The sequence below is a fragment of the Euprymna scolopes genome, chromosome 28, assembly GCF_053919585.1.
Source record: "Euprymna scolopes isolate OS-2025 chromosome 28, ASM5391958v1, whole genome shotgun sequence".
Lineage (NCBI taxonomy): Eukaryota > Metazoa > Mollusca > Cephalopoda > Sepiida > Sepiolidae > Euprymna > Euprymna scolopes.
This window is the reverse complement of record NC_136509.1, coordinates 27,317,367-27,331,252: the sequence shown is the minus strand read 5'-3', so window position 1 is coordinate 27,331,252 and position 13,886 is coordinate 27,317,367. Positions and strand designations below refer to the sequence as shown.

The window sequence follows — 13,886 nt, the reverse complement described above, 5'->3', positions numbered from 1 at the left end:
TATAAATGAATTTTTTTTTTTTTTTTTTTTAAATCATTCAGTGAAAACAAATTTAATATACAACACAAAAAAAATCTATTTTCTTATACTAAACTAAGCCGAAGAAAGAAAAAAAAAAAAAGAAGAAATCCTCCTCTGGCCAAATCAGCTGTTAGATACGACATGCAAAATAGACATACCATCCGTATATAAAAAACAAATATTTCGCGACCAGTCGGGATAGAAAGAAATCCCACGAACATATTAAAAACTAGAAAAATAATTACCTGGACGTTTTTTCTTCTTGCTCGCAGAGGTTCCCATTTAAAATCCATAAAATTAAGCATTAAAAAGGTATCCGTTTGAAAAAGCCGGCAGACTGAGCCCAGAGATCCACGATGCTGTTCCCCCCCTTATTTTATTTTTTTTTTTAAATATTTTATTCAGCGCGTGGTTGTAGTAGAGGGTAGCAGTAACTCGCACTTTGCGCTTGGTGTCTGAACGCAACACATGCACGCACAGGCGGCAGGCTCACGCGCGCACATGACGGGAGGGGAGAGGTTTTAAGACAAAAAGAGAGGGAGGAAGAGATAAAGTTATATAGAAGTAACCTTCTAAACGGAGTTACAGAAGCCCTAGAAGCAAATCATAACCCTCTAAGCGAGCACTGACCCACCTGACCGAAAGAGATCAACAATGAAACTAAGCCAGAGAGAGAGAGAGAGAGAGAGAGAGAGAGAGAGAGAGAGAGAGAGAGAGAGAGACACACACACACACACACAGATAGAGACAGAAGCAGAGAGAGAGGCAGGCAGAGAGAAAATAAGAGAAAGAGAAAATGAAAGATAGCGAGATAGCGTTAGAAATAACTCTAAAGGGGGTTAGAAAAGTTATAGAGGAAAACTATAGCCCTCTAAGAGGGCATTGACCCACCTGAACGAGGGAGGAGAGCAACAAAACGAAACCCCACGAATAGAGTCGGCTGTTCAACACTTCACATGGGATTATAACTCATTTTGCCATCAAAATAAAAATAAAAAACACAGACGAACACGTTTGATATACGCAAACGCATTAGGATTTAAAGAAAGCGCGGGGAGATAGGGTAGAAATGACAATGACGACAGCAAAGAGGTAGAGGGGGGGGGCTACGCATCGCATCTTTCTTTTAAACGGTCTGTCTCGCATGTAATAAAAGCTGCAGTTGGTTGGGTTATGAGACTGGGAGGGAGTTCGGAGATGGAAAATATTTGGAGAATGAGTTGATACAATTGAGGAAGGATCACGTCAGGAAAAAAGGGTTTATAAGATGAGGTTATGGACGAGATAGGAGACATTTGCAGGATGAGAAAAGGGAAATGTACGACTGCGTGCGTTCCACGGAAAAGATGACGGAAGAAAAAAGGCGACAAGGAGTGAGGAAGAGAGAGAAAAAGGGGGACATGAGAGAGAAAAAGGGGATAGTGAGGGATAGAAAAAGGGAGGTGTAGAAAAAAGGGAGGTGTAGAAAAAAGAGGGAGGTGTAGAAAAAAGAGGGAGGTGTAGAAAAAGGGGAGGTAGATGAAAAGGGATAGGGGATGGGGAAAGGAGTGGAGGAAAGGAAGAGAGTTAAGAGAGAAAAAGTGAAGGCGAGGGCAAGAGAAGAGAGAGAAGAACTGGACAAAAGAGGGAGGAGGAGGAGGAGAGGGGAGCGAGGAGAGGGGACGAGAGGGGAGCGAGGAGAGGGGAACGAGGGGGAGCGGGGAGAGGGAACGAGAGGGGAGCGAGGAGAGGGAACGAGAGGGGAGCGAGGAGAGGGAACGAGAGGGGAGCGAGGAGAGGGAACGAGAGGGGAGCGAGGAGAGGGAACGAGAGGGGAGCGAGAAGAGGGAACGAGAGGGGAGCGAGGAGAGGGAACGAGAGGGGAGCGAGGAGAGGGAACGAGAGGGGAGCGAGGAGAGGGAACGAGAGGGGAGCGAGGAGAGGGAACGAGAGGGGAGCGAGGAGAGGGAACGAGAGGGGAGCGAGGAGAGGGAACGAGAGGGGAGCGAGGAGAGGGAACGAGAGGGGAGCGAGGAGAGGGAACGAGAGGGGAGCGAGGAGAGGGAACGAGAGGGGAGCGAGGAGAGGGAACGAGAGGGGAGCGAGGAGAGGGAACGAGAGGGGAGCGAGGAGAGGGAACGAGAGGGGAGCGAGGAGAGGGAACGAGAGGGGAGCGAGGAGAGGGAACGAGAGGGGAGCGAGGAGAGGGAACGAGAGGGGAGCGAGGAGAGGGAACGAGAGGGGAGCGAGGAGAGGGAACGAGAGGGGAGCGAGGAGAGGGAACGAGAGGGGAGCGAGGAGAGGGAACGAGAGGGGAGCGAGGAGAGGGAACGAGAGGGGAGCGAGGAGAGGGAACGAGAGGGGAGCGAGGAGAGGGAACGAGAGGGGAGCGAGGAGAGGGAACGAGAGGGGAGCGAGGAGAGGGAACGAGAGGGGAGCGAGGAGAGGGAACGAGAGGGGAGCGAGGAGAGGGAACGAGAGGGGAGCGAGGAGAGGGAACGAGAGGGGAGCGAGGAGAGGGAACGAGAGGGGAGCGAGGAGAGGGAACGAGAGAGGAGCGAGGAGAGGGAACGAGAGAGGAGCGAGGAGAGGGAACGAGAGAGGAGCGAGGAGAGGGAACGAGAGAGGAGCGAGGAGAGGGAACGAGAGAGGAGCGAGGAGAGGGAACGAGAGAGGAGCGAGGAGAGGGAACGAGAGAGGAGCGAGGAGAGGGAACGAGAGAGGAGCGAGGAGAGGGAACGAGAGAGGAGCGAGGAGAGGGAACGAGAGAGGAGCGAGGAGAGGGAACGAGAGAGGAGCGAGGAGAGGGAACGAGAGAGGAGCGAGGAGAGGGAACGAGAGAGGAGCGAGGAGAGGGAACGAGAGAGGAGCGAGGAGAGGGAACGAGAGAGGAGCGAGGAGAGGGAACGAGAGAGGAGCGAGGAGAGGGAACGAGAGAGGAGCGAGGAGAGGGAACGAGAGAGGAGCGAGGAGAGGGAACGAGAGAGGAGCGAGGAGAGGGAACGAGAGAGGAGCGAGGAGAGGGAACGAGAGAGGAGCGAGGAGAGGGAACGAGAGAGGAGCGAGGAGAGGGAACGAGAGAGGAGCGAGGAGAGGGAACGAGAGAGAGGGGACGAGAGAGAGGAGAGAGGGGATGGGAGAGAGGGGACGAGAGAGAGGGGATGGGAGAGAGAAGAGGGGACGGGAGAGAGAAGAGGGGACGGGAGAGAGAAGAGGGGACGGGAGCGAGGAGAGATTGTTTTATGTACCTTGATTATAAACGACTACTAAATTACAACAACAAATTTTTTTTGGAGTTTTAAATCTACAAACAACGCCTTATAAAAGCATTCTTGTCACGCTTCAAACGACTATTTATCTAGTCGTGCGTGGTCGTTCGTGAAATTTCAAAATTAACTGCAAAATAAACAAATGAACTTTTTATTAGTAAATCGGAAATGTCAGCGTATATGCAATAAACAAACAAATAGTCAAATTTGAATAGACGGCAAACATCACCGTGTATGACGACTGCACTATAAGAAGGCTGTGGAACATATCGACCGTTAACATAAACGTCGCAAAATAAATTAGAGTAAGGATGATAGCCAAAAGAAAAACCAGAACAATGAATGTGAATTAATGAGTTTATATAAACGAGTGGTTCCACTTTTTCTTTTCTTTCTTCTTTACGTGGCGGCTCACTATTGAGCTCTTTAAACTTTCACGGTACACCTATCAAAAAATAAATATTGAAATCTCTCGCTCAGACTCTCTCTATCTCTCTCTCCTCCTCCGACTCTCTCTCTCTCTCTCTCTCTCTCTTCCCCTGACTCTCTCTGGCTATCTCCATTTAACTATCTAGCTCTTCCCCTCCCAAAAATCTAGCTACTTCTTAATGATTGTTTTATTATTCTGAACTTTTTAACATGTCTTTAATCAATATAATAATAAACTTTTTAACATGTCTTTAATCAATGTAATAATAAACTTTTTAACATGTCTTTAATCAATGTAATAATAAAATTTTTAACATGTCTAATTAATGTAATAATAAACTTTTTAACATGTCTTTAATCAATGTAATAATAAACTTTTTAACATGCCTAATCAATGTAATAATAAACTTTTTAACATGTCTTTAATCAATGTAATAATAAAATTTTTAACATGCCTAATCAATGTAATAATAAACTTTTTAACATGTCTTTAATCAATGTAATAATAAACTTTTTAACATGTCTAATCAATGTAATAACAAACTTTTTAACATGTCTTTAATCAATGTAATAATAAAATTTTTAACATGCCTAATCAATGTAATAATAAACTTTTTAACATGTCTTTAATCAATGTAATAATAAACTTTTTAACATGTCTTTAATCAATGTAATAATAAAATTTTTAACATGTCTAATCAATGTAATAATAAACTTTTTAACATGTCTTTAATCAATGTAATAATAAAATTTTTAACATGCCTAATCAATGTAATAATAAACTTTTTAACATGTCTTTAATCAATGTAATAATAAAATTTTTAACATGTCTAATCAATGTAATAATAAACTTTTTAACATGTCTTTAATCAATGTAATAATAAAATTTTTAACATGTCTAATCAATGTAATAATAAAATTTTTAACATGTCTAATCAATGTAATAATAAAATTTTTAACATGTCTAATCAATGTAATAATAAAATTTTTAACATGTCTAATCAATGTAATAATAAAATTTTTAACATGTCTAATCAATGTAATAATAAACTTTTTAACATGTCTTTAATCAATGTAATAATAAACTTTTTAACATGTCTTTAATCAATGTAATAATAAACTTTTTAACATGTCTTTAATCAATGTAATAATAAAATTTTTAACATGTCTTTAATCAATGTAATAATAAAATTTTTAACATGTCTTTAATCAATGTAATAATAAAATTTTTAACATGTCTAATCAATGTAATAATAAACTTTTTAACATGTCTTTAATCAATGTAATAATAAAATTTTAACATGTCTTAAATCAATGTAATAATAAACTTTTTAACATGTCTTTAATCAATGTAATAATAAACTTTTTAACATGTCTTTAATCAATGTAATAATAAACTTTTTAACATGTCTTTAATAAATGTAATAATAAAATTTTTAACATGTCTAATCAATGTAATAATAAAATTTTTAACATGTCTAATCAATGTAATAATAAACTTTTTAACATGTCTTTAATCAATGTAATAATAAAATTTTTAACATGTCTAATCAATGTAATAATAAAATTTTTAACATGTCTAATCAATGTAATAATAAACTTTTTAACATGCCTAATCAATGTAATAATAAACTTTTTAACATGTCTTTAATCAATGTAATAATAAACTTTTTAACATGCCTAATCAATGTAATAATAAACTTTTTAACATGTCTTTAATCAATGTAATAATAAAATTTTTAACATGCCTAATCAATGTAATAATAAACTTTTTAACATGTCTTTAATCAATGTAATAATAAAATTTTTAACATGTCTAATCAATGTAATAACAAACTTTTTAACATGTCTTTAATCAATGTAATAATAAAATTTTTAACATGCCTAATCAATGTAATAATAAACTTTTTAACATGTCTTTAATCAATGTAATAATAAACTTTTTAACATGTCTTTAATCAATGTAATAATAAAATTTTTAACATGTCTAATCAATGTAATAATAAACTTTTTAACATGTCTTTAATCAATGTAATAATAAAATTTTTAACATGCCTAATCAATGTAATAATAAACTTTTTAACATGTCTTTAATCAATGTAATAATAAAATTTTTAACATGTCTAATCAATGTAATAATAAACTTTTTAACATGTCTTTAATCAATGTAATAATAAAATTTTTAACATGTCTAATCAATGTAATAATAAAATTTTTAACATGTCTAATCAATGTAATAATAAAATTTTTAACATGTCTAATCAATGTAATAATAAAATTTTTAACATGTCTAATCAATGTAATAATAAAATTTTTAACATGTCTAATCAATGTAATAATAAACTTTTTAACATGTCTTTAATCAATGTAATAATAAACTTTTTAACATGTCTTTAATCAATGTAATAATAAACTTTTTATCATGTCTTTAATCAATGTAATAATAAAATTTTTAACATGTCTTTAATCAATGTAATAATAAAATTTTTAACATGTCTAATCAATGTAATAATAAACTTTTTAACATGTCTTTAATCAATGTAATAATAAAATTTTAACATGTCTTAAATCAATGTAATAATAAACTTTTTAACATGCCTAATCAATGTAATAATAAACTTTTTAACATGTCTTTAATCAATGTAATAATAAACTTTTTAACATGTCTTTAATCAATGTAATAATAAACTTTTTAACATGTCTTTAATCAATGTAATAATAAAATTTTTAACATGTCTAATCAATGTAATAATAAACTTTTTAACATGTCTTTAATCAATGTAATAATAAAATTTTTAACATGCCTAATCAATGTAATAATAAACTTTTTAACATGTCTTTAATCAATGTAATAATAAACTTTTTAACATGTCTTTAATCAATGTAATAATAAAATTTTTAACATGTCTTTAATCAATGTAATAATAAACTTTTTAACATGTCTTTAATCAATGTAATAATAAACTTTTTAACATGTCTTTAATCAATGTAATAATAAACTTTTTAACATGTCTTTAATCAATGTAATAATAAAATTTTTAACATGTCTTTAATCAATGTAATAATAAACTTTTTAACATGTCTAATCAATGTAATAATAAAATTTTTAACATGTCTTTAATCAATATAATAAACTTTTTAACATGTCTAATCAATATAATAATAAACTTTTTAACATGTCTTTAATCAATGTAATAATAAAATTTTTAACATGTCTAATCAATGTAATAATAAACTTTTTAACATGTCTAATCAATGTAATAATAAACTTTTTAACATGTCTTTAATCAATGTAATAATAAACTTTTTAACATGTCTTTAATCAATGTAATAATAAAATTTTTAACATGTCTAATCAATGTAATAATAAAATTTTTAACATGTCTAATCAATGTAATAATAAAATTTTTAACATGTCTAATCAATGTAATAATAAAATTTTTAACATGTCTAATCAATGTAATAATAAACTTTTTAACATGTCTAATCAATGTAATAATAAAATTTTTAACATGTCTAATCAATGTAATAATAAAATTTTTAACATGTCTAATCAATGTAATAATAAAATTTTTAACATGTCTAATCAATGTAATAATAAAATTTTTAACATGTCTAATCAATGTAATAATAAAATTTTTAACATGTCTAATCAATGTAATAATAAAATTTTTAACATGTCTAATCAATGTAATAATAAAATTTTTAACATGTCTAATCAATGTAATAATAAAATTTTTAACATGTCTAATCAATGTAATAATAAAATTTTTAACATGTCTAATCAATGTAATAATAAAATTTTTAACATGTCTAATCAATGTAATAATAAAATTTTTAACATGTCTAATCAATGTAATAATAAAATTTTTAACATGTCTAATCAATGTAATAATAAACTTTTTAACATGTCTTTAATCAATGTAATAATAAAATTTTTAACATGTCTTTAATCAATGTAATAATAAAATTTTTAACATGTCTTTAATCAATGTAATAATAAACTTTTTAACATGTCTTTAATCAATGTAATAATAAAATTTTTAACATGTCTTTAATCAATGTAATAATAAAATTTTTAACATGTCTAATCAATGTAATAATAAAATTTTTAACATGTCTAATCAATGTAATAATAAAATTTTTAACATGTCTAATCAATGTAATAATAAAATTTTTAACATGTCTAATCAATGTAATAATAAACTTTTTAACATGTCTTTAATCAATGTAATAATAAACTTTTTAACATGTCTTTAATCAATGTAATAATACACTTTTTAACATGTCTTTAATCAATGTAATAATAAACTTTTTAACATGTCTTTAATCAATGTAATAATAAACTTTTTAACATGTCTTTAATCAATGTAATAATAAACTTTTTAACATGTCTTTAATCAATGTAATAATAAACTTTTTAACATGTCTTTAATCAATGTAATAATAAACTTTTTAACATGTCTTTAATCAATGTAATAATAAACTTTTTAACATGTCTTTAATCAATGTAATAATAAAATTTTTAACATGTCTAATCAATGTAATAATAAAATTTTTAACATGTCTTTAATCAATGTAATAATAAACTTTTTAACATGTCTTTAATCAATGTAATAATAAACTTTTTAACATGTCTTTAATCAATGTAATAAACTTTTTAACATGTCTTTAATCAATGTAATAATAAACTTTTTAACATGTCTTTAATCAATGTAATAATAAAATTTTTAACATGTCTTTAATCAATGTAATAATAAAATTTTTAACATGTCTAATCAATGTAATAATAAAATTTTTAACATGTCTAATCAATGTAATAATAAAATTTTTAACATGTCTAATCAATGTAATAATAAAATTTTTAACATGTCTAATCAATGTAATAATAAACTTTTTAACATGTCTTTAATCAATGTAATAATAAACTTTTTAACATGTCTTTAATCAATGTAATAATAAACTTTTTAACATGTCTTTAATCAATGTAATAATACACTTTTTAACATGTCTTTAATCAATGTAATAATAAACTTTTTAACATGTCTTTAATCAATGTAATAATAAACTTTTTAACATGTCTTTAATCAATGTAATAATAAACTTTTTAACATGTCTTTAATCAATGTAATAATAAACTTTTTAACATGTCTTTAATCAATGTAATAATAAACTTTTTAACATGTCTTTAATCAATGTAATAATAAACTTTTTAACATGTCTTTAATCAATGTAATAATAAAATTTTTAACATGTCTAATCAATGTAATAATAAAATTTTTAACATGTCTTTAATCAATGTAATAATAAACTTTTTAACATGTCTTTAATCAATGTAATAATAAACTTTTTAACATGTCTTTAATCAATGTAATAAACTTTTTAACATGTCTTTAATCAATGTAATAATAAACTTTTTAACATGTCTTTAATCAATGTAATAATAAACTTTTTAACATGTCTTTAATCAATGTAATAAACTTTTTATCATGTCTTTAATCAATGTAATAAACTTTTTAACATGTCTTTAATCAATGTAATAATAAACTTTTTAACATGTCTTTAATCAATGTAATAAACTTTTTAACATGTCTTTAATCAATGTAATAATAAACTTTTTAACATGTCTTTAATCAATGTAATAATAAACTTTTTAACATGTCTTTAATCAATGTAATAATAAACTTTTTAACATGTCTTTAATCAATGTAATAATAAACTTTTTAACATGTCTTTAATCAATGTAATAATAAAATTTTTAACATGTCTAATCAATGTAATAATAAAATTTTTAACATGTCTTTAATCAATGTAATAATAAACTTTTTAACATGTCTTTAATCAATGTAATAATAAACTTTTTAACATGTCTTTAATCAATGTAATAAACTTTTTAACATGTCTTTAATCAATGTAATAATAAACTTTTTAACATGTCTTTAATCAATGTAATAATAAACTTTTTAACATGTCTTTAATCAATGTAATAATAAACTTTTTAACATGTCTTTAATCAATGTAATAATAAACTTTTTAACATGTCTTTAATCAATGTAATAAACTTTTTATCATGTCTTTAATCAATGTAATAATAAACTTTTTAACGTGTCTTCAATAATATAAACTTTTTAACATTTCTTTAATCAATATACTAATAAACTTTTTAACATGTCTTTAATCAATATAATAATAAACTTTTTAACATGTCTTTAATCAATATAATAATAAACTTTTTAACATGTCTTTAATCAATATAATAATAAACTTTTTAACATGTCTTTAATCAATGTAATAATAAACTTTTTAACATGTCTTTAATCAATGTAATAATAAAATTTTTAACATGTCTAATTAATGTAATAATAAACTTTTTAACATGTCTTTAATCAATGTAATAATAAACTTTTTAACATGCCTAATCAATGTAATAATAAACTTTTTAACATGTCTTTAATCAATGTAATAATAAAATTTTTAACATGTCTAATACATGTAATAACAAACTTTTTAACATGTCTTTAATCAATGTAATAATAAAATTTTTAACATGCCTAATCAATGTAATAATAAACTTTTTAACATGTCTTTAATCAATGTAATAATAAAATTTTTAACATGTCTAATCAATGTAATAATAAACTTTTTAACATGTCTTTAATCAATGTAATAATAAAATTTTTAACATGTCTTTAATCAATGTAATAATAAAATTTTTAACATGTCTAATCAATGTAATAATAAAATTTTTAACATGTCTAATCAATGTAATAATAAACTTTTTAACATGTCTTTAATCAATGTAATAATAAACTTTTTAACATGTCTTTAATCAATGTAATAATAAACTTTTTAACATGTCTTTAATCAATGTAATAATAAACTTTTTAACATGTCTTTAATCAATGTAATAATAAACTTTTTAACATGTCTTTAATCAATGTAATAATAAACTTTTTAACATGTCTTTAATCAATGTAATAATAAACTTTTTAACATGTCTTTAATCAATGTAATAATAAACTTTTTAACATGTCTTTAATCAATGTAATAATAAACTTTTTAACATGTCTTTAATAAATGTAATAATAAACTTTTTAACATGTCTTTAATCAATGTAATAATAAAATTTTTAACATGTCTAATCAATGTAATAATAAAATTTTTAACATGTCTTTAATCAATGTAATAATAAACTTTTTAACATGTCTTTAATCAATGTAATAATAAACTTTTTAACATGTCTTTAATCAATGTAATAAACTTTTTATCATGTCTTTAATCAATGTAATAATAAACTTTTTAACGTGTCTTCAATAATATAAACTTTTTAACATTTCTTTAATCAATATACTAATAAACTTTTTAACATGTCTTTAATCAATATAATAATAAACTTTTTAACATGTCTTTAATCAATATAATAATAAACTTTTTAACATGTCTTTAATCAATATAATAATAAACTTTTTAACATGTCTTTAATCAATGTAATAATAAACTTTTTAACATGTCTTTAATCAATGTAATAATAAAATTTTTAACATGTCTAATTAATGTAATAATAAACTTTTTAACATGTCTTTAATCAATGTAATAATAAACTTTTTAACATGCCTAATCAATGTAATAATAAACTTTTTAACATGTCTTTAATCAATGTAATAATAAAATTTTTAACATGTCTAATCAATGTAATAACAAACTTTTTAACATGTCTTTAATCAATGTAATAATAAAATTTTTAACATGCCTAATCAATGTAATAATAAACTTTTTAACATGTCTTTAATCAATGTAATAATAAACTTTTTAACATGTCTTTAATCAATGTAATAATAAACTTTTTAACATGTCTAATCAATGTAATAATAAACTTTTTAACATGTCTTTAATCAATGTAATAATAAAATTTTTAACATGCCTAATCAATGTAATAATAAACTTTTTAACATGTCTTTAATCAATGTAATAATAAACTTTTTAACATGTCTTTAATCAATGTAATAATAAAATTTTTAACATGTCTTTAATCAATGTAATAATAAAATTTTTAACATGTCTTTAATCAATGTAATAATAAAATGTTTAACATGTCTAATCAATGTAATAATAAACTTTTTAACATGTCTTTAATCAATGTAATAATAAACTTTTTAACATGTCTTTAATCAATGTAATAATAAACTTTTTAACATGTCTTTAATCAATGTAATAATAAAATTTTTAACATGTCTTTAATCAATGTAATAATAAAATTTTTAACATGTCTAATCAATGTAATAATAAACTTTTTAACATGTCTTTAATCAATGTAATAATAAAATTTTTAACATGTCTTTAATCAATGTAATAATAAAATTTTTAACATGCCTAATCAATGTAATAATAAACTTTTTAACATGTCTTTAATCAATGTAATAATAAAATTTTTAACATGTCTAATCAATGTAATAATAAACTTTTTAACATGTCTTTAATCAATGTAATAATAAAATTTTTAACATGCCTAATCAATGTAATAATAAACTTTTTAACATGTCTTTAATCAATGTAATAATAAACTTTTTAACATGTCTTTAATCAATGTAATAATAAAATTTTTAACATGCCTAATCAATGTAATAATAAACTTTTTAACATGTCTTTAATCAATGTAATAATAAACTTTTTAACATGCCTAATCAATGTAATAATAAACTTTTTAACATGTCTTTAATCAATGTAATAATAAAATTTTTAACATGCCTAATCAATGTAATAATAAACTTTTTAACATGTCTTTAATCAATGTAATAATAAAATTTTTAACATGTCTAATCAATGTAATAATAAACTTTTTAACATGTCTTTAATCAATGTAATAATAAAATTTTTAACATGCCTAATCAATGTAATAATAAACTTTTTAACATGTCTTTAATCAATGTAATAATAAACTTTTTAACATGTCTTTAATCAATGTAATAATAAAATTTTTAACATGTCTAATCAATGTAATAATAAACTTTTTAACATGTCTTTAATCAATGTAATAATAAACTTTTTAACATGCCTAATCAATGTAATAATAAACTTTTTAACATGTCTTTAATCAATGTAATAATAAACTTTTTAACATGTCTTTAATCAATGTAATAATAAACTTTTTAACATGTCTTTAATCAATGTAATAATAAAATTTTTAACATGTCTAATCAATGTAATAATAAACTTTTTAACATGTCTTTAATCAATGTAATAATAAACTTTTTAACATGTCTTTAATCAATGTAATAATAAACTTTTTAACATGTCTTTAATCAATGTAATAATAAAATTTTTAACATGTCTAATCAATGTAATAATAAACTTTTTAACATGTCTTTAATCAATGTAATAATAAACTTTTTAACATGTCTTTAATCAATGTAATAATAAAATTTTTAACATGTCTAATCAATGTAATAATAAAATTTTTAACATGTCTAATCAATGTAATAATAAACTTTTTAACATGCCTAATCAATGTAATAATAAACTTTTTAACATGTCTTTAATCAATGTAATAATAAAATTTTTAACATGCCTAATCAATGTAATAATAAACTTTTTAACATGTCTTTAATCAATGTAATAATAAACTTTTTAACATGTCTTTAATCAATGTAATAATAAAATTTTTAACATGTCTAATCAATGTAATAATAAACTTTTTAACATGTCTTTAATCAATGTAATAATAAACTTTTTAACATGTCTTTAATCAATGTAATAATAAACTTTTTAACATGTCTTTAATCAATGTAATAATAAACTTTTTAACATGTCTTTAATCAATGTAATAATAAAATTTTTAACATGTCTAATCAATGTAATAATAAACTTTTTAACATGTCTTTAATCAATGTAATAATAAACTTTTTAACATGCCTAATCAATGTAATAATAAACTTTTTAACATGTCTTTAATCAATGTAATAATAAACTTTTTAACATGTCTTTAATCAATGTAATAATAAACTTTTTAACATGTCTTTAATCAATGTAATAATAAAATTTTTAACATGTCTAATCAATGTAATAATAAACTTTTTAACATCTCTTTAATCAATGTAATAATAAACTTTTTAACATGTCTTTAATCAATGTAATAATAAACTTTTTAACATGTCTAATCAATGTAATAATAAAATTTTTAACATGTCTAAT

The 13,886-nt window shown here is 26.0% G+C and overlaps 1 protein-coding gene across 13 annotated transcripts in view; it reads right to left on the bottom strand.

The window, feature by feature from the left end:
- LOC145249540 (uncharacterized) overlaps positions 1 to 13,886 on the bottom strand; it is a 917,547-nt gene that overhangs the window by 858,234 nt on the left and 45,427 nt on the right. For 3 of the 13 annotated variants that reach the window (XM_080111173.1, XM_080111175.1, XM_080111179.1), the window contains exon 1: positions 267 to 1,444. The exons of 7 other annotated variants lie outside the window; for them this stretch is intronic. In XM_080111173.1, coding sequence (XP_079967299.1) covers positions 267 to 303 — 37 coding nt within the window. In that variant the 5' untranslated portion in view covers positions 304 to 1,444. Of the gene's footprint in view, positions 1 to 266; positions 1,445 to 13,886 lie in introns of those variants that run through there. 3 more of the 13 variants (XM_080111185.1, XM_080111182.1, XM_080111177.1) reach the window with 3 other exon arrangements.